This window comes from Crocodylus siamensis, chromosome 2 (assembly GCF_052110815.1).
Source record: "Crocodylus siamensis isolate JL-2025a chromosome 2, ASM5211081v1, whole genome shotgun sequence".
NCBI classification, from domain to species: domain Eukaryota; kingdom Metazoa; phylum Chordata; order Crocodylia; family Crocodylidae; genus Crocodylus; species Crocodylus siamensis.
Genome location: NC_143396.1, coordinates 127,994,331 through 128,012,251, shown reverse-complemented (window position 1 = coordinate 128,012,251; position 17,921 = coordinate 127,994,331). Strand labels below are relative to the sequence as shown.

Here is a 17,921-nt window from a genome sequence, read left to right as displayed (position 1 = left end):
GCAGGTAATTGGGAGTGTCTCTCATGGTCAGTGATTCACTTCTGCTCATTTTGCAGAGCCTTTGGGAAACTGCATGTATTTGTGGTGAGTAGTCATCTTACAATACGTCTATAAAGCACCCAGTGATTAATGATAACAGGGGACCTTAGGGCATGTAAAACCCAGAGGCCAACTGAGTAAGTTTGGGTTCCCGCTTTATTCAGATAAACAAAGAACAAGAACCAGGAGTGATGCAGCTTCTCTGCAGCTAATTGCATGCAAACTCTTTGGTCAGAATTGAGGCTGTTTGGAGAGAACTGACATGAATAATGGTGTGTTGATTTATCTGGAGGGGATTGGTCTGGTTTGGGAGTCCCCTCTGGAACAGAGGAAAAAGCACTGCTCTGGAACTGCAGAACAGTAGAAGAGATACTTCCTGTACCATAGGCTAGTAGCATAATGATGGGGAGAGGGGGAGCACTGGGACAGTAGTTCTGGGTACTGACTTAGGAGGTGCAAGAATAACAGATATCACCACTGCTGGCCACGTACGCCATTTCTGGGAGCTGTCCCTAGCTCACACAGTGCTGCTGCCCAGGCCACAGGGCTGCCTTGTTACGCCTCCACCGTAGGCAGTTTTGATCTCACTCCAGTGGAGTTTTGTTCTCAGTTTCCCGGGACCGGGATTAGATCCAGTAGTAGTCCATTGTTATTCATGAATATGCTGTACTATTTTTGAAAACAGTATGAGAAAATTTTCTTTTTAAGAAACAGTGTAAAATAATTCACGCTACCATTCTGGGGTGGAACATCTGAAAGTATGAGAAAGGGATGTGGGAAATAAAAGCCCAATGCCATTATTACTTTGCTGGGATGCGAGTAGGAAAGCACAGTGGTGGGCATCCCCTATTAGGTCTACTGTATGTTATACATACCAGAGTGCAACATAGAGCTGGTCAGGTTCAAGAAAAAGCTTGTGTTTGAAGCAAAGACAGTTTTAGAGACTGGAAACTCTGGGAGCAGCTGAGGGAAGTCTAGGGAATTTCTCCAAGTTTTTTGAGAGCAGGTTGAATACTGTTCATCCCATAAGAAATGGGACAAGGCAGGCATTGCTCAAAGAAAATTAGTCCAGGAAATTATATTTTTATATGTAAGAGCTCCAGTCTTCCTAGTTAGAATTTTCAAAAGTGCTCAGCCAACAGAATGGAGCCCAAATTAAAAAAGTTCAGAGCTCATTTTCGTCCATATACATGTATACAAAATGAAAATATGTTTAACCTCAGTAAAACTTTTTGTCCGTCTCTTCCCTTTAGGCAAAGTGGCATGTTCCAGTTTTGAAGGATTTCATTTAAAGGAAAAGTAAAGAATTTCTTTACTGTCCGAGTCCCCAAGGTCTGGAACAGCCTGCCATTGGAGGTGGTTCAAGCACCTACACTGAACACCTTCAAGAGCAAATTGGATGCTTATCTTGCTGGGATCCTATGACCCCAGCTGACTTCCCGCCCTTTGGGCGGGGGGCTGGACTCGATGATCTTCTGAGGTCCCTTCCAGCCCTAATGTCTATGAGATCTATGAAATGTATCACAAATTTTAAAATCTTTTTTTTTTGTTGTTAAGGTGTTCACTGCTCTGTTCCAGGGACAACTAAAGCTCTGGATCTGATTGTGCAAAACTACACACACAGTAAGGGGGAATTCTTACACAGGACCCCTCACAATCTGTGTAGGGACAACAGACCAAGGGTTGAAAGGAACACAGAGAAGCTGTTACCTCACTTAGATCACATCGGTGATTATTTTTGCAAAGCAAGAAAATTAATCTAGGTCTCAGCCTAGTCCCCTGGTCCCTCAGGTATGATGCGCTCCATAGTTTAAATTTTGCAGTATTTTGCACAGCCATAAATTACATGAATAAGTCATGGAGAAGTGGGCAGTTAAGTGCTGATAGCTTTAATAACTGGCAGATGAACAGAAGGTAAGAGGTGACTATCAGGCCATGACTATTGCAAAGTACTGTTACATGCCTATCACTGTAAAGAGCTGAACTCTATAATTTTCATCCATGGGGAGGTATAATTTCCTTTCTTGTTTTTCCTTTAACGTGGAGTACATATTTATTTCCAGTGCTAGTATATGAGCAAGAGCAATTCAATTGATGTCCTGTGCTTTCAGCGGAGGTGTTACTCAATGCAGCATACTAAATGGATAAGAAAAGGACTCAATGCTGCATGGTGCTGAGCACCCATAGTTCCCTGTGAAGGATTCACTGACTGCTAGAACTCTGCACAAGTTGCAAAAATTAGGCCCTAAAAGATTAGAGGGCCAGATTTTATTTTGCGTATTAAACATCTCAGTGGACTTAAGTGCTTAAGTTTAATTTGATTCCATCGTGTTCAAGTTCCTGAAAATCCATTAATGCATCTAGTTTTGTAACACACCATCTTCTGACCTTTAATGAGCCATAAAATGACTCAGTGAGTGAGAAGGAAGATCCATTCACCTTTGGCAGGGTGGAATAGAATTGCTCTCAGGCACCTTTGTTCACTTACATACTTAATAGGTACAACAGAATCTGGCCTTCTCTTTCTTTGTAGAGAGCAAAAGCCAAGCATAAACAGTATGTGATCTCAAGATCAGCTAGCTTGCTGTCTGTGGCAAAGTGGGGGTCCCTGACTAGCCACAGAGCTAGTTTCCCCACCTGCTTCTGGGCATGCCACCCACCTGTCTCTCCTGCCACACCATATTGTAATTAATTATGTTATTAATTAAGGCAGGAGGCTGCCCATTTTACACCCTGATATGGGGGGAGGCTATCTGGAGCTCTGTTCCACCCCTACACCACGGCCCAAGCCTTGCAGATGGCATCCCAGGCAGTTGGCTCAACCGTCTCCTTCGCCCATTAGCTGTGGCCCCACTCATGGGAACTTTGGCTTCTGTATAAGCCCTGGCCCCATTTCAGGCCAGTCAGGACCCCAAGTTTCTTTGGTCATCATGGGCATCTCTCACAGTGGGCTCCTGGTCCTTTTGACCCTTCTGGACCTGGCCCCAGCATTGACCAGTCAAGTCCCTCAGTTGGGTTTATGCATCCTGCCTGCACTTAGGGATCAGTGCCCCCCATTCCCAGCTCAGGTGCTTCTGGAAGCATGCCTGGCCCTGTGGCGTCACTCCCCAGCAGGCTCAGACACTTCCCAAAGCTTACCTGGCATACCCTGCTCTGATGGTAAATGACCCACCCGAAGGTGAGGGCTGGAGTTAAGGCACCCCTACCCACCTTTCACTGGGGTAATAACTGGTCTGGCATTTCCTGGGAGCTCCTGCACTACTGAGAGCCCCACCAGGCTACCCACTCCTGGCAGGGTGCAGTTTTAGGTCATGACCAGGACCAGGAGCCTCCAAACCACCCCCACAGCTCCTCCCTTACCTCCAGGATGTTGTATTCAGCCTAGTAGCCAGGCAGTGTTACTGCCAGGCCCACCAGCAGCGAACTGTCCTGTTTATATGGGCAGCCAGGGATCTAAAATGGCTGCCACAATCAAACACCTGCTGGCTGCTTGGCTCAGCCCTTAAAGTGGCAGGCACCCACAGTGCCCTCCCACACTGTCCCAGGCAGGGGGCTTATTGCATCACTAGAGGGAAGGAGACTGGAATGCTAGCTGCTAGGGCTGTGAGAAGCTTTGGTAGCTGATTCGATTTGCAGGAGATTCCACATGATTTGGGGACCAAATCTCTGAATCCGAATCAAATCAGGAGACCAATTAAAAGCTCCAAATCAGTTCAAAGCATTTGAATTGATATGGTAAAGATTTGGAAAAGATTTGGCTGATATGGAGATTTGGTCATAGACTAAACAGGCAGCTGCCTCCAACTGGCAAGTATGCTGGGGTTGGGAGAGGGAAAGAGTGTGGGGGAGGAAGGGATTGGGGCTGGGAAAAACTGCCCAGCTGGGATGGGGGGGGCGGTGTTACATGGGGAGGGGAGTGTGGGGAGGTGCGAGATGCAGATATGGCAGTGCTGGGAGTGGAGACTCTGCCTTGCTACTGCTGGCCCAACCAGGGCAGGGGGGCAAGATGCGGGTGTGGTAGCACTGGGAGTGGGGGTTATGCCCTGCTGCTGCCTGGAGCGAGCTGCACCTGCATCACACCGCCCCCCACTCCTGTGCCAGCTGGGCAAGTGGCCGCAGGGCATAGCCCCCATGGGTCCCCCCACTGGGGTAGAGTCAGGCATAGCCAGAGGAGCCATGGGAGAAGCCCCTATGGCTGTCCTGCCTCACCCCATCCCCCAAACAGCCCCAGCCTCCTGGCACTTGTAAAAAAAAATTTAAAATGCCCTGTACTCACTGGCTCTGGCAGCAGGAACTGGGGGCCTCTGAGGGCTTGTGGCAGAGCCCTCCTGCACAGCACCAGGCAGTGGGGGCAGCAGGGATCGCCCCCCGCCCCACTTGGCACTCGTGCAGCAGCTGCCTCAGCGTGGGTACAGTGTGGCTTGGCAGGCTGCTGCTCGCTGTCTGAGAGCTGGGGTGGTTCCACCTGTCAGCCAGAGCCTGGCAGTGCTCAGCCCCAGTGACTCCAGTTCTCAGACAGCACACAGAACCCTCCTGAGCTGCACTGCACCCATGAGATATGACAGCTGCCGCGTGGGTGCCAAATTAGGGGGGTGATTCCCACTGCCCCCCACTGCACGGAGGGACTCCACCATGAGCCCTCAGAGGCCCCAATCGCCGCTGCCACAACTGGTGAGTGCAGAGCTTTTTTTTTTTTTTTTTTTTTTTTAAAGTCCCGCACTCAACAGCTGTAGGAGCGGTGATCAGGGACCTCTGAGGGCTCATGGCAGAGACCCCACATGGTGTAGGGCAGTGGGGGGGCAGTGGGGATAGCCCCCCCCACTTGGCACCCATGCAACAGCTGCCCCATCGCGCGGGTGCAGCTCAACTTGCCAGGGCACTGCATGCTGTCTGGGAGCTGGGATGGTTCCACCTGCCAGCCAAAGCCTGGCAGCACTCAGCCCCAGTGGCCCCAGCTCCCCGATAGCATGCGGCACCCTGCCGAGCTGCACTGCACTTGCACCATGGGGCAGCTGCTGCAGAGCTGCCAGGTCGGGGGGCAATCACCACTGTCCCCCACTGCTCCAAGCTGTTCAGGGGGGCTCTGCCATGAGACGTCAGAGGCCCCTGATTGCTGCTGGCTGCTGCCAGAGCCAATGAGTGCGGGGGTGGGTTTTTTGTTTATTTTAGTGCCAGGACTAAGCTGGGGCTGGCTGGAGGACGGGCCCAGGCAGGGCAGCCATGGGGGCTTCTCCCACAGCTTCCCTCACCCAGAGAGAGGCAGGCACAGCCTGAGGAGCCACAGGAGAACCTGTAGCTTCCCAGACATGCCTGGCTCTCCCCGGCCAATCCGAATCACCAAATCTCTCCAAATCAGCATTGAATCTTTGGAAGCCCATTTGGCCGAATCAGTTCACGACAGTGATCCGAATCTCCAAATTGAATTTCTGTCCTCCAAATCAGTCAAATCCAAATCAAATACTTCCCTATTTGTACAGGCCTACTAGCTGTATCACTTGCTGGCGCCTAATGTGGATCCCTGTGTGCTGAGTGCTGTACATACATGCAAGAGAAAAAGCCCCTGCCTCAAAGAATTTACAATCTAGAGACAAGCCAAAATAATAGTAGGAAGGAAATAAAGGCATAGCTAGAAGTGATTTTTCCCTGCTTATGCACACGATATAGGGGCAGTACAGGGACATAGTATGTCCTTTATATGTCTCACACATAAATTATATAGGGGTAGTTCAGGGCTGTATTAATCCCTTTCATATCCAACCATATAGGTGACATAGGGGTAGCATGGAGATATGCTACTCCCCTTTGTGTCCCACTCATATAATTGACAAATTGTCATATTGTAGTGGCAGAATAAGGAAAACAGCCCAGGCCTCCTGACTTGATGGTAGTTTCCTACCCTGCTTTCCTTCTGCCAGCATCTACAAGACAGGCCAGTGTCAGTGTAACCCACTGGTGAGGAAGTGTGGTACAGGTCCTCTTCGCTTCCTGACCCCAGTGACTACACAAGTCTGTAAGGAGCCAATTTGGATATACTTTGTGGTTTAGTTAAAAAAACAGCAACTCAGGCTTCTCACTCTGGCAGTCTTAGGTTCAAGATGGCAACCATCATAGGACAGTCATGGAGTTCAGGGGCCAGAGTGAGATGCTGGGGGCCTAACAGCATTCCATTCCCATTTCCCATTAGTTATTCCCTGCATTACCCCCCAACTGGTCTGAAAGGGAAGAGGAGAAAGTTCTTGACTTACCAGTTTCTCAATCCTGTTACTCAGGTCTCTAAACCGTCCTGAAGACCGTCTGGCCATGTCATAATTATACTTGATGTTGGTGATTTTCAAGTTGCCGCTGTAATAGAACAGCCTCTGATCTGTAAGGGAAGGGAAAGCCATGGGTCGTAGGGCAGCATTTCATGGCTTGTCCAGGCAACTTCAGAGGCTTCTAGTTAGGTGACATCTGGAAGGCACAAAAGTGGCCTACCTATAGAAAAGCTATTCAAACTACAGGAGGCCTGGGAACTGAGAGTGGTGGATGATGGTTTCCTGCCAAACTGGAGGAGTGAGGAGGGGTTTGCTCCAAGCAGAGTCATGGCAAAGAGAACATGATTCAGTCTCCCAATAAGGTTTCCCTGTTGAGCCCTTTGCCGATAAGCAGCATTTTGGCCTCAATACCACATGGCTCTGGGACATGAGCAGGAAATATTGCTGTGGCCCATTTTCTCTTTTCTGCCCTGCAAGGGTTGTTCCTCAGATTTACTTGTGTTACAAAACCCCTCAGGGTACAAAAGCAAGGGGACAGTTAAACAGAGTTTAGCCAAAGGCCAAGTTTGCCACTTGCTAAGCCTACACTAGGCTGGCATGATCTGTAGGGTTTGCGTCAGAGGTAGGTTTTGATGGGCCATAAAATGAAGAAAAGTCGGAGGTTTCACAAAAGGGGAGGCAATAGCTGTCACAGTACTTGCTGCCTTGCACAGCAGGATGGTCCTTAGCAGCAGTTAGCAAGAATACTGCCCATGGAAGGGTATAGGAGTCACTGGATTTTCAAGGGTATAGTTGTCAAGGAAACTGATGGCACAAGTTGAACTGGTGACAATTCTAGCAGCCAGGAATGTGCAAAGCACTTGAGCCCAAGGGTGTGGAGGCTTAGCATGCATTAAATAAGGAAACTTACCATAGGCCAGAAAATAAACCAGCAGGCCAATGGTGATTGCTGCTGCCGCCACTATCCCTAGAACAATCAAAGCAATCTTCCAAGGCTCGAGATCTCTTATCTGGGTGGCTGACTGGTATTTTCTGGAAAGGCAGAGTTAAAAAAACAAACTTTTTTTTAAAATGTTAGTATAAATTTTTATTTTTTAGTAAATTTAACAACAATCTCAATGTTGGTTACCCATCGCAGACAAAACGTTCCAGTATGATATGCCAGAAGCGTTCAAAACTCATGACTCAAGCTCTAAAATTGATTTTAAAAAAATTAGAAGCCAATAGTGATGTGTTCATTTCATTTGCCTTCTGGGGTGTGAGTCTTTACATTTTGCTTGGGGCACATTTTCAAGCTTTTCTTCACAGCCCCAAGAGGTAGAAAGTGGAGATTTTTGCGCCCTAGGTGCATCACTCTGCACTTGTCCTTGTTGTACTGCATCCTATTGTGTACTGCCCACTTTTCCAACCTGTTCAGGTCTGCCTGCAATCGTTCCCTACCCTCCAAAGTGTGCACTTCACCCCACAATTTAGTATCTTTCGCAGACTTGGACACTTAACACCCACATCCAAGTCACTGATGAAGATATTGAAGAGTACAGGTCCAAGGACCGAACCCCACCTTGGAAAGGTCCGGTACCCACATCCTTCCAGGTTGATACCAACCTGTCTACTACCACTCTCTGGGTGCAACTGCTAAGCCAATTTGCCACCTACCAGACCATGTAAACATCTATGTCACAGCCTCTTAATCTATTTATGAGAATGGGATAAGATACTGTATCAAAGGCCTTGTTAAAATCCAGGAAACCAACATCCACCTCTACCCTTGCATCTAAGGATTTTGTGACCCTGTCATAAAATGAAATCAGATTGGTTAGACATGATCTACCTGCTATGAATCCATGCTGGTTTCCCTGCTGAGTTATTTTTCCCACTGGACTCCCACAAATATGATCCTTCATAATCTTTTCAAAGACCTTTCCAAGGACGGAGGTGAGACTGCCTGGCTTATAATTACTCGGATTATCCTTCCTCCCCTACCCCCCTTCTTGAAAATAGGGACCACATTGGCCCTTTTCCAGTCCTCTAGGACCTGACCTGAGTGCCATGAGCGCTCAAACGGCCATGTCAGTGGTTCTGCTATGACACCGGCCAATTCCTTTAGAGATGCAGCTCATCTGGGCCTGCTGACTTGAACACATCCAGTCTATCCAAGTGACTCTGCACCAAGTCAGAGTTGACAGTTGGTGGGCTGGTGTCCATCTGATGCCCATCTAAGAACCTATTAGGAGACTTATCTTGACCCCTGTTCAGAAACACTGAGGCAAAAAACTAATTGAATAGCTCAGCCTTGTCCCTCCTGTTTGTAACTAATTGCTTCTTCTTGTTCAGTAGAAGTCCTATGCTGCCCTTCACCTTCCTTTGACTCCCCACATACCTAAAAAAAAGACTTTTTGCTGTCTTTAATTTGTGTTGCCAGCCTCAGCTCTGTAGTTGCTTTGGCTTTTCTAACTGCCTCCCTGCAAGTGCGGACCAAGTAGGTATACTCCTCCTTGGTAGCTTCCCCCTGCTTCCACTGCCTATATGTCTTCTTTTCTGCCCTTAGGCTCCCCTGGATTTCCCTGTTTAGCCAAGGAAGTTTTTTGGATCCTTTCCCCCTTTTCTCTTATACTGGGATCATCTCCCTCTGTGACTGAAGGATCGCTTCCTTTAGGAACAACCACCCTTCCTGATCTCCTATCTCGCCAATACTCTTGTGCTACAGTGAATTATTGACTAGATCCTAAGCACACTGAAGTTAGCCTTCCTAAAGTCAAGCACTTCCACCCTACTAGTTATCTTACCCACCCTACGTCATATGGTGAATTCAATTGATTGGTGGTCACTGTCCCCAAGGTGATCACAAATCTGCAGCTCCCCTACCAGGTCCTCTCCCGTAGCCAACACCAAGTCCAGTAAGGCATTCCCCCTAGTGGGATTGTATACCTCCTGCATTAGGTGAAAGTCCTGCACACAGGTTAAGACCCTATGTGAACAGTTTAAATCTGCCCTCATACCTTTGTCCATTGTATACTAGGAAAAATATACTTATTGTAAGATAAATACTGAATGCTCCTGTGTCATCAAATCATTCAGCAGTTATTTTGAAAAGCCATACTAACTCCTCTTCAGTTGTCAGGCATAGTTCAACGTAATGAAGTCTCCCCTGATTTGTCCCCAAAGCCATCACAGCCATCTCCTTCAGGCAGAGACAAATGCATCCCTTCCTCTCTGCACCAGATGGGGTATGGAAGTCAGCTGGAAATCAATGCAACCACACGTTGGATTCTATGGGCTGTATATCTAGTTGTTAAAAATACACACTGAGATGATGAACAAAGTCACTTTAACTGAAAAACTCCTATGAATAAACCTGTAAAATCCTGGTAAGTGAGTAGATAAGATTTCTTAAGTTGAATAGTTCACCTGAAGCAGCTTGCAGATGCAGCTACATTGCATTTGTTTTAGGAGGCAGTGAAACAGAGCAGTGCATTAACTTCACCATGTAGAAGTAGTCCTAGATATGACCCAACTGTGAAAAAGGCAAATGCAATGCTAGGATGCATCAGATGAGATCTTTCCATTAGAGACAGGGAGGTATCAGTGCTATTGTAAAAGGCACTGCTGAGGCCTGTACTGGAATGCATCAGAAAATGGGTGAAAGTGCCTAATAAGTGTAATCAGCAACAATTCAATGGAAATTCATAGTCACACTGGAATCACTGGATTTTGGTGGCATTGGGATGTGGTCCTATGAGCTGAGTCAACAGTGGCTTGGCATTGTGTGGGGACCATAGTCAGATCCCAGCTAAAAGCAGTTGCAGCTCCCTCTGAAACCAATGGGACTTGCATCTGTTTACACACTGGAACCAGCTCTGGCCTCAGGAGTGTTCGGGAAGGTGTGAGGTAAGATAACGTAGGTGTGGGGATCTGCTGCATTTTACCTCTCCTGCTATTCACACCCCTTCTGCTCCAGTGGCTTGTAATTACAGTAATTTGCCCACCTAGTGAATGACCAGCTGGGACACATTTATTACTCTGCCACCTACACATCAACTTTCAGACCAGCATGTATATATGGCATGTTGCTATTTACATCATTACCACACTGAGATCAGAGATTCCCTTGGGAGCCAAAGACACATCCTTTTACCTTAGGTGGCATTTGGCCTACAGACTGTAGAATCCAAAGGTATCAAAGACAAACACCATCGGTAAAGGACATCTATTCCACTCCCTTTCTATGGCAGTACCAGTTCCCCCTGAGTTGGTTCAGTGCCAGTTACAGTCTAGCTGTAAGTATTCTGTATAGATGTATCCCTATACCAGTTAAGAATGGCGATCAAATATTCTTCATATAAGAAGAGAATTCAGCACTGCAGCTAGAGATGGACTTCAAAACTCCCACAGTTTAAAATCATAGCCAGGCTCCCAACCCAGTAAAGAACTCAGGTGCACATTTAACTTAAGCACGCAAATTCCATTGACATTCCACTGCCATCAACTTGGGTTTTTTAGTGTTCTTTTCCACGCTTCTCAACTTGTCATTGCTTATTGTGACAGAGCACCAAATTCTGTTACTTACTATGCAGTCTCTGCTCCACATAATTTCCATCTAAAATATATGACAATACTTCCAGATTTAAAATTAAGTGCATGCCTAAGTGTTCTCTGCTGGGTCAGAAACCTATAACTGAACTGGCCAAAAAACTTAGCAGAGTCATAGTTCAGATTATTACACAGAAAGGCAGCAGTTGCTGAATCTGAATATAAAGAACCCCTACCATGAGCCTGGTTTTATCAGTACACTGATACCTTTAAATAATACAACCAGAGGCAGGTTCAGAGGGATATAGTGGTGTGCTTGCAAACCCTTGCATTTCCTCCTCCAACCAAACTTTAAAACCACCTGCCCAGCAGCAGCAGTAGCATTTCTATTCCGGCAGCTCAACTGACTTCTTGGATCATTATAATCCACATGATTCCTGGTAATCTCTCTTCATTCAATAGGTGTTAACAACCCCACATCCTGTTTAACGTTAGCCTGACTTCTATCCTGGGGAAGATCTTAGAAAAGTTTATTAAGGAGGCCATCCTTGAGGGACTGGCCCAGGCTAACATTCTAAGGGATAGCCAGCACGGGTTTGTTGCGGGTAGGTCTTGTGTGACCAATCTCATTTCCTTCTATGACCAGGTGACCTATCATCTGGAACAGGGAGATGAGATTGATGTCATATATCTTGACTTCAAAAAAGCTTTTGACCTGGTATCCCATGATCACCTCTTGGCCAAACTGGCCAGTTGTGGCCTTGGCTCCACCACGATCCGCTGGCTGGGAAATTGGCTCCATGGTTGGACCCAGAGGGTTGTAATTGATGGCAGTCACTCATCGTGGTGCCCTGTGACCAGTGGGGTCCCTCAAGGCTCTGTCCTGGGACCCATACTGTTCAACATCTTCATTAATGATGTGGACATTGGAGTCAGGAGTGGACTGGCCAAGTTCGCCGATGACACCAAACTTTGGGGCAAAGCATCCACGCCAGAAGATAGGCGGGTGATCCAGGCTGACCTGGACAAGCTCAGCAAATGGGCGGACGAGAACCTGATGGTGTTTAACACCAAAAAATGCAAGGTTCTCCACCTTGGGAGGAAAAACCTGCAGCATCCTTATAGGCTCGGCAGTGCTACGTTGGATAGCACTACAGAAGAAAGAGACTTGGGGGTCATCATTGACCACAAGATGAACATGAGCCTGCAATGCGATGCTGTGGCTAATAAAGCGACCAAAATGCTGGCTTGCATCCATAGATGCTTCTCGAGCAAATCCCGGGATGTCATTCTCCCCTTGTACTCGGCCTTGGTGAGGCTGCAGCTGGAGTACTGCTTCCAGTTTTGGGCTCCACAATTCAAAAAGGATGTGGAGAAGCTTGAGAGAGTCCAGAGGAGAGCCACGCACATGATCAGAGGTCAGGAAAAAAGATCTTACGATGATAGGCTGAGAGACATGGGACTCTTTAGCCTGGACAAGCGTAGGCTCAGGGGTGATCTGGTGGCCACCTATAAGTTTATTAGGGGTGACCACCAGGATCTGTGGGAACGTTTGTTCACCAGAGCGCCCCAAGGGATGACGAGGTCGAACGGTCACAAACTCCTGCAAGACCGTTTCAGGCTGGACATAAGGAAGAATTTCTTTACTGTCTGAGCCCCCAAGGTCTGGAACAGCCTGCCATCGGAGGTGGTTCAAGCACCTACATTGAACACCTTCAAAATTAAATTGGATGTTTATCTTGCTGGGATCCTATGACCCCAGCTGACTTCCTGCCCTTTGGGCAGGGGGCTGGACTCGATGATCTCTCGAGGTCCCTTCCAGCCCTGATGTCTATGAAATCTATGAAACATATTCTCAGTTGAACATTAATTCAGGTGTGGAAATAACTGTCAGTGAAGTGTTGGATGCACTGTCAAGATGCTCAGAAAAGACAGGTTTTGTTTTATCAATACACTTAGGTTTCTCTTTATGCGAGGGTTGCATTCCAAAAAAGTCTTGCATAAAGCAAATCCATTATTACATGCATAGCCATGTTGCATCCTTCTTCGCATAAGATCAAATTTTTCTTGCACAAAGCGAGTTTCTGGTATAGATAAGGTCATCAAATATAAGTGAATTCGCACAAAGCAAATTCGTATAAAGAGAAACCCGAGTGTATGAATAAGAGATGTACACTTAATTCTAATGACTACAAGACTAATGAAACAATTTCTTTTGGCTATTTTTGCATAGTTTGTTGTGTTTTTATATATAATATATAATACAGTAAATAAATGCACATTCCAATACATTTGTATTTGTTTTTGCTTCAATTTTACATTGAATAATACAGCCTTAGGCCCCTAGCATATTAGTCATGTTCCTAGTTTCCTTCTATCTTGAAAAAAAATGTGTTGTGTTATATGTGATGATGCACCACATCATCTGCCTCTTCTTTTCTAAATCCTACTTGTGCCCTTGAATACACCTGACATCCCCTACCTTAGAGGAAAGAGCTATCCACTAGACATTTGCACCAGCATGATTGAGTCCGCTGTAATGGGAATCTACCATTTTAAATTTGCAAGTCATATATATTCTACTATGAAAATCTACTGCACTGGCTTAACCACAGATAAGCCCTGCTTATCCAGTCTCAGTTCACTGGGGAAGGGAAAATTGCTTGTGTCTCAAGTCCCCCCTGGTTTGGGAACTCATTCCTGAAGAATTCATTCCATTCATCTTTTTCCATCGGGTTACATGTTCTGACAGGCAGCTTGACAGCATGTATTACCTCCTCTTGGATTTCCCTCATATGCATAAACTCAGTATTGCTCAAGACTCTAGTGGTGATCTGTCCTCATATTGAAATACAAAGCAGAGGAGCTTTACATATACACAGATCAAGAGTTGAAGAGGATGTTGACAAGGTTAGTAGGGACAAAGGTTGAACTGGTTTTTTGCTTTGTATCAATTGCACAGCCAAGACAATATGTTGTAGAACCTCCCATACACACTTAGATAAAAGCTTCTATTCACTTAAAGAAAAAAACAACAACTCAGAAACAAAATTTGTCTTACTGCAGGCTGTCAAAAAGTTAATATAACCAGCCAGTGTCATAACTAGGTGGGGCAGTTGCCCTGGGTACTGACTGGTGGGGAATAGAGGGTGCAAAAAACCCACAGCCGCACCAGTGGCGCAATGGCAGTCACAAATCTGTGCATCTCAGCTGCTCTGGGTGCCCAGCAGTATAGTTCCACCCCTCTAATCAGCAGTGAACTAAAAAAAAAATATAAAAAAACTGAAAACAAATGTCTTGCCAATGGGGGTCCCTTCTTGCAAAGCAGTCCTCCACAAATGCAAGCCCTTTCACCTGCATGATATTCAGGGAGCAGGTTACAGTAATGCCAGATCCAATCACCCAAAATCCATGGGACAGGCCACCAAAATTCTGAGATGTAAAATATAGTAAATTTGGGGTGCATTTTGCCTGTCTTCAGGTTATGAGCCCTTAGAAAACACATTTTTGAGGTAAAATCTTTTTTCAGTGAAAGCTGAGAGCCTCCTAATCGCATATGTGCAGGAACATGGGCTTTAAGGAAAACCATAAATGCCACTGAACTCGTGATACATTTGTGAAATAGGGCAACGCTGAGGTGACTGAAGAATCAGGGCTTTATTCTAGAAACTTCATAAAACAATTTATATTCCCAATTCAGTGTATTTCACACTATTTCCAGCTCTGCTGTCAATGTTAAGACACACAAAAGTCAAAAATAAGAAACGCCCAGTGACCCTGATTAGAGGAAATGCTTTCTAACAAGGCTTTACAATTGTAAAACTCTCAGTCTTTGATCATTATGGCTTCTAAATCACTAGGGCCAAATGATGTTGCCTTACTCATTGTTAGTAATGTACACCTTGTGTAATAAACTGTCTTCATTGACTGATTTCTATAGGATGACTTCTGGGGTAGGATATTTCTCAGTAAAAAGGTACTGCAACTTGGGCTGGCTGAAACTTAAGTCTTGTTTCAGGATGTTTCAGTTCACTGAAATTTGATTTTAGTCCTAACTGGACCAATTAATAATTTTGGGTGAATGGGATCTTGTAGCAGCTCAGTGAAGCTGATATTCTTGTCAGTGTCTTTGCTGATACCAGGAGTGATGTTGATAGGAATGTTTGTTTTATTGAACAGCTGAAAGGGGCTCCTAAGTCAATTGCATCTGCCACCCTACGAGGGACTCCCACAGCTTCCAGTGTCCCCATCAATGGGGTAGATCTGCCAAGGATCTGGTTCGGATTCCCTTAGAGCAGGGGTGGGCAATTATTTTGGGCGGAGGGCCGCTTACTGAGTTTTGGCAAACCATCAAGGGCCACAAGACAGGCAGCCAGGGGCAAATAAATATTAATTTTCTAAATTTGTTAGGGGCCCCGTGGGCCAGATAGAATGCCTTGGTGGGCCGCATCCGGCCCACGGGTCACATTTTGCCCAACCCTGCCTTAGAGTCTCGCCTGGGATTCAATTAAAGTGTTTCAAACCTGAGACATTTTGAATGAAACATTCAAACAAGTCAGGTTTTTTTCACTGAAACTTTTGTTTTGACAGAGAATTTCTGACTAGCGTTAATTCCAGTCTGGCCATGAATGATGACAGTCTCACTAGGGAGCGCTGTATTTACCCCACAGATACTTTCTCTTTAAAAAATAAATTAGAAGCACCTGAATTTGTTGAGTCTGGGGTAAGAGCCAGCTGAAGTAAAGAAAATGTAATAGGGAGATGACCCACTGAAAGGAGAAGGATTCCCACCTGTCTTTCCCTTTCCAGCCTAGTAGCCCATCTGCCTTCCAAGCCCTGAAAGCCCTTTCAGGTTACTTCTGAATCCTACCAACCCTCCAGACCCCGTCCACCAAACCTTAGCTCATGTACTCATGCAAGTGTGGAATGCACCCACCTGCTCAACACCAGCTACTCCCTCATTCAGCCTGTGCCCTCCCTACCTATTGATCCTCAACTTCCTCTCTTATTCAGACCATAGCCCCTATTTCACCCTCTTTTCATCTGTAACCCTCCCATAACTGTGTCTGGCTCCTGCTGGCCCTTGCTGGGGTTATACATTTCAAAATAATCCATCAAAAGTAGCATCCTGCCTAAGTCTCCTTACAGGAAGGTATAAGGGGGAGGCTAAGCCATTGGGACTGGAAGAAGTGTTAATACCTCTTCCCCCATTGTACACAGGCCCTTCAGACAGCTTTGACTAAAGCATCGCAGCATCACAAAGAATCACCCCGTTCATTCCACTACGCATCCAAGTCCAGCTCTGGAGGATTTAATACACAACCTACTTTTGAAGGTCCCATGATGTGTTCCAGTAGCTCTGGTAGCCTCTCTGGCCCCCACGTACAGATGGACTGAAATCTTGAATGCATGGCGAAGCCTGCTGGAATATGCGACTGTCACACGCTCTGCAGTGACATGAAGGATAAGGTGTTAAATGTAGATCCTTCATTGAGATGCTTGTGGTGCAACACCATACAGTGTACAGGCTTATTTCAAAATGAGGGAGCAAGCTTGTGAATAAAAACAGACAGAGGTGAACATCCAGATGATTGGGAGACTCCAGCTTTCCAGTCAGCACCCTGGTTTAACATCAAACTGTCTGCAACCATACAACCAGCAACACAGGCGTGGAGATAACTTCTTCACTGCACCAGAACAGGAAACTCCTTAAATACCCTTCTTCTATCACACCCTTTCTGACACTCCAGTAACTCTTCTCCTGGGAGTGTACTAGATGCACCCTCTAGTGAAAAGTCCCGTAAATCCTTCATTCATAAAGCACTCCATCATTTTCTTTTCAAAATTACCCTCTTCCTCAGGCACCGAAGACAAAGACTAAAGACAATATATACATACATGGATGGCTTCAGCTTTCCCTGTTCTCCCAAGCCACTCACTGGCTGCCTTCCTTGCCACTTGGGATGACAGCTATATGTATGAACCTCTCTAATTATATGTTATTCGCTGTTGGCATAACCCTGCCTATACAAAATGCTTACTCCATACAAAGCACGGCAGCCAGCTTGCAATTCCCTTTCCCTCAACACAAATATGATTCTCAGAGTTGGTTAAAAATGGGAAATTATCCTTCCATAAGCATTGACTTGCTATCACCCCGTCCTCTCAAAATAACCGTAACCTATTTCAGTTTCCAGCAGCTGAGAAATGATTTCATTGAAAAAAACCTGGATTTTTAGCCAAATTTTTGTGTTTTTTTCAGGGTTGCTCTGAGTTTTATAATAGATTTTTGTTTTCTTTTGTTTTCTTTTTTTTGTTAAGAAAATGTTGCCATTTGTCAAAATCCTAATTTTCTTTTGAACCTCCCCCACAAAAAACTTTGACCACAAATTTACCATCAGCCCTATCTTCCTGTTTCCCAGTACCAATTATGTTTTCTTCACCTGTCATTATCTCATCATGTGTTCAGCCTGTAAGCTTTTCTGGCCATGGTTTTATAGTTCATTATTATTTATTATTATATACATACATTGCCCAGCACAACAGGTAAGTGATTCTTGAGTCAGAACTCAACATATTGCCAGCCAGTGACAGAGATGATCTTTCATTCTGCATAGGTCAGCTCTGAGGCTCTTACACACAATTTGGAGCAACATGGGAATGTTAAGAAAGGGAATTTCTAGCCCTTTCTCCTACAAAGGAGGGGTTGAGCCGGCCAAGATACCTGTCAGCTGATTGTTTGTGTTCTATCCTCATCGCTGATTTTTTTTGAAGATCAGCTAATTTGCACCAACTCATGATTTTCAGGGGAGTTCTTTCTGTTTGCCTGCTGGTTTTGGTTGACCCTGACTTGCATCTTCTGGCTTTTTTCCACACAACCACAAATATTAGCATCTTTTTTTCCTTCCTATTAAAAACTGAGCTTTTCATGTGATCACTTGAAGCCAGGAGCTGAGGCTTTGAAATCTGTGGTTACAAGGAGTGTCAGAAATACACATCCATACATTATATATAAAATGGATAAATTATACTTTGGGTTGTAATCAAAAAATCACTTTCTCCCTCCCTCAAAACCATCAGGTTCAGCCTCTGCATAGC

The 17,921-nt window shown here is 45.7% G+C and overlaps 1 protein-coding gene across 2 annotated transcripts in view; it reads right to left on the bottom strand.

Moving 5' to 3' along the window:
- Positions 1-16,314, bottom strand: part of LOC149870770 (transmembrane protease serine 11A-like) — a 66,386-nt gene extending 50,072 nt beyond the window's left edge. For both annotated transcript variants that reach the window (XM_090034747.1, XM_090034748.1), the window contains exons 1-3: positions 16,151-16,314; positions 7,204-7,325; positions 6,285-6,403 (exon numbers count right to left, since the gene is read on the bottom strand). In XM_090034747.1, the coding sequence (XP_089890873.1) occupies positions 6,285-6,403; positions 7,204-7,325; positions 16,151-16,314 (405 nt within the window). The remainder of the gene's footprint in view (positions 1-6,284; positions 6,404-7,203; positions 7,326-16,150) is intronic.
- Between the last annotated feature and the right edge of the window lie 1,607 nt (positions 16,315-17,921).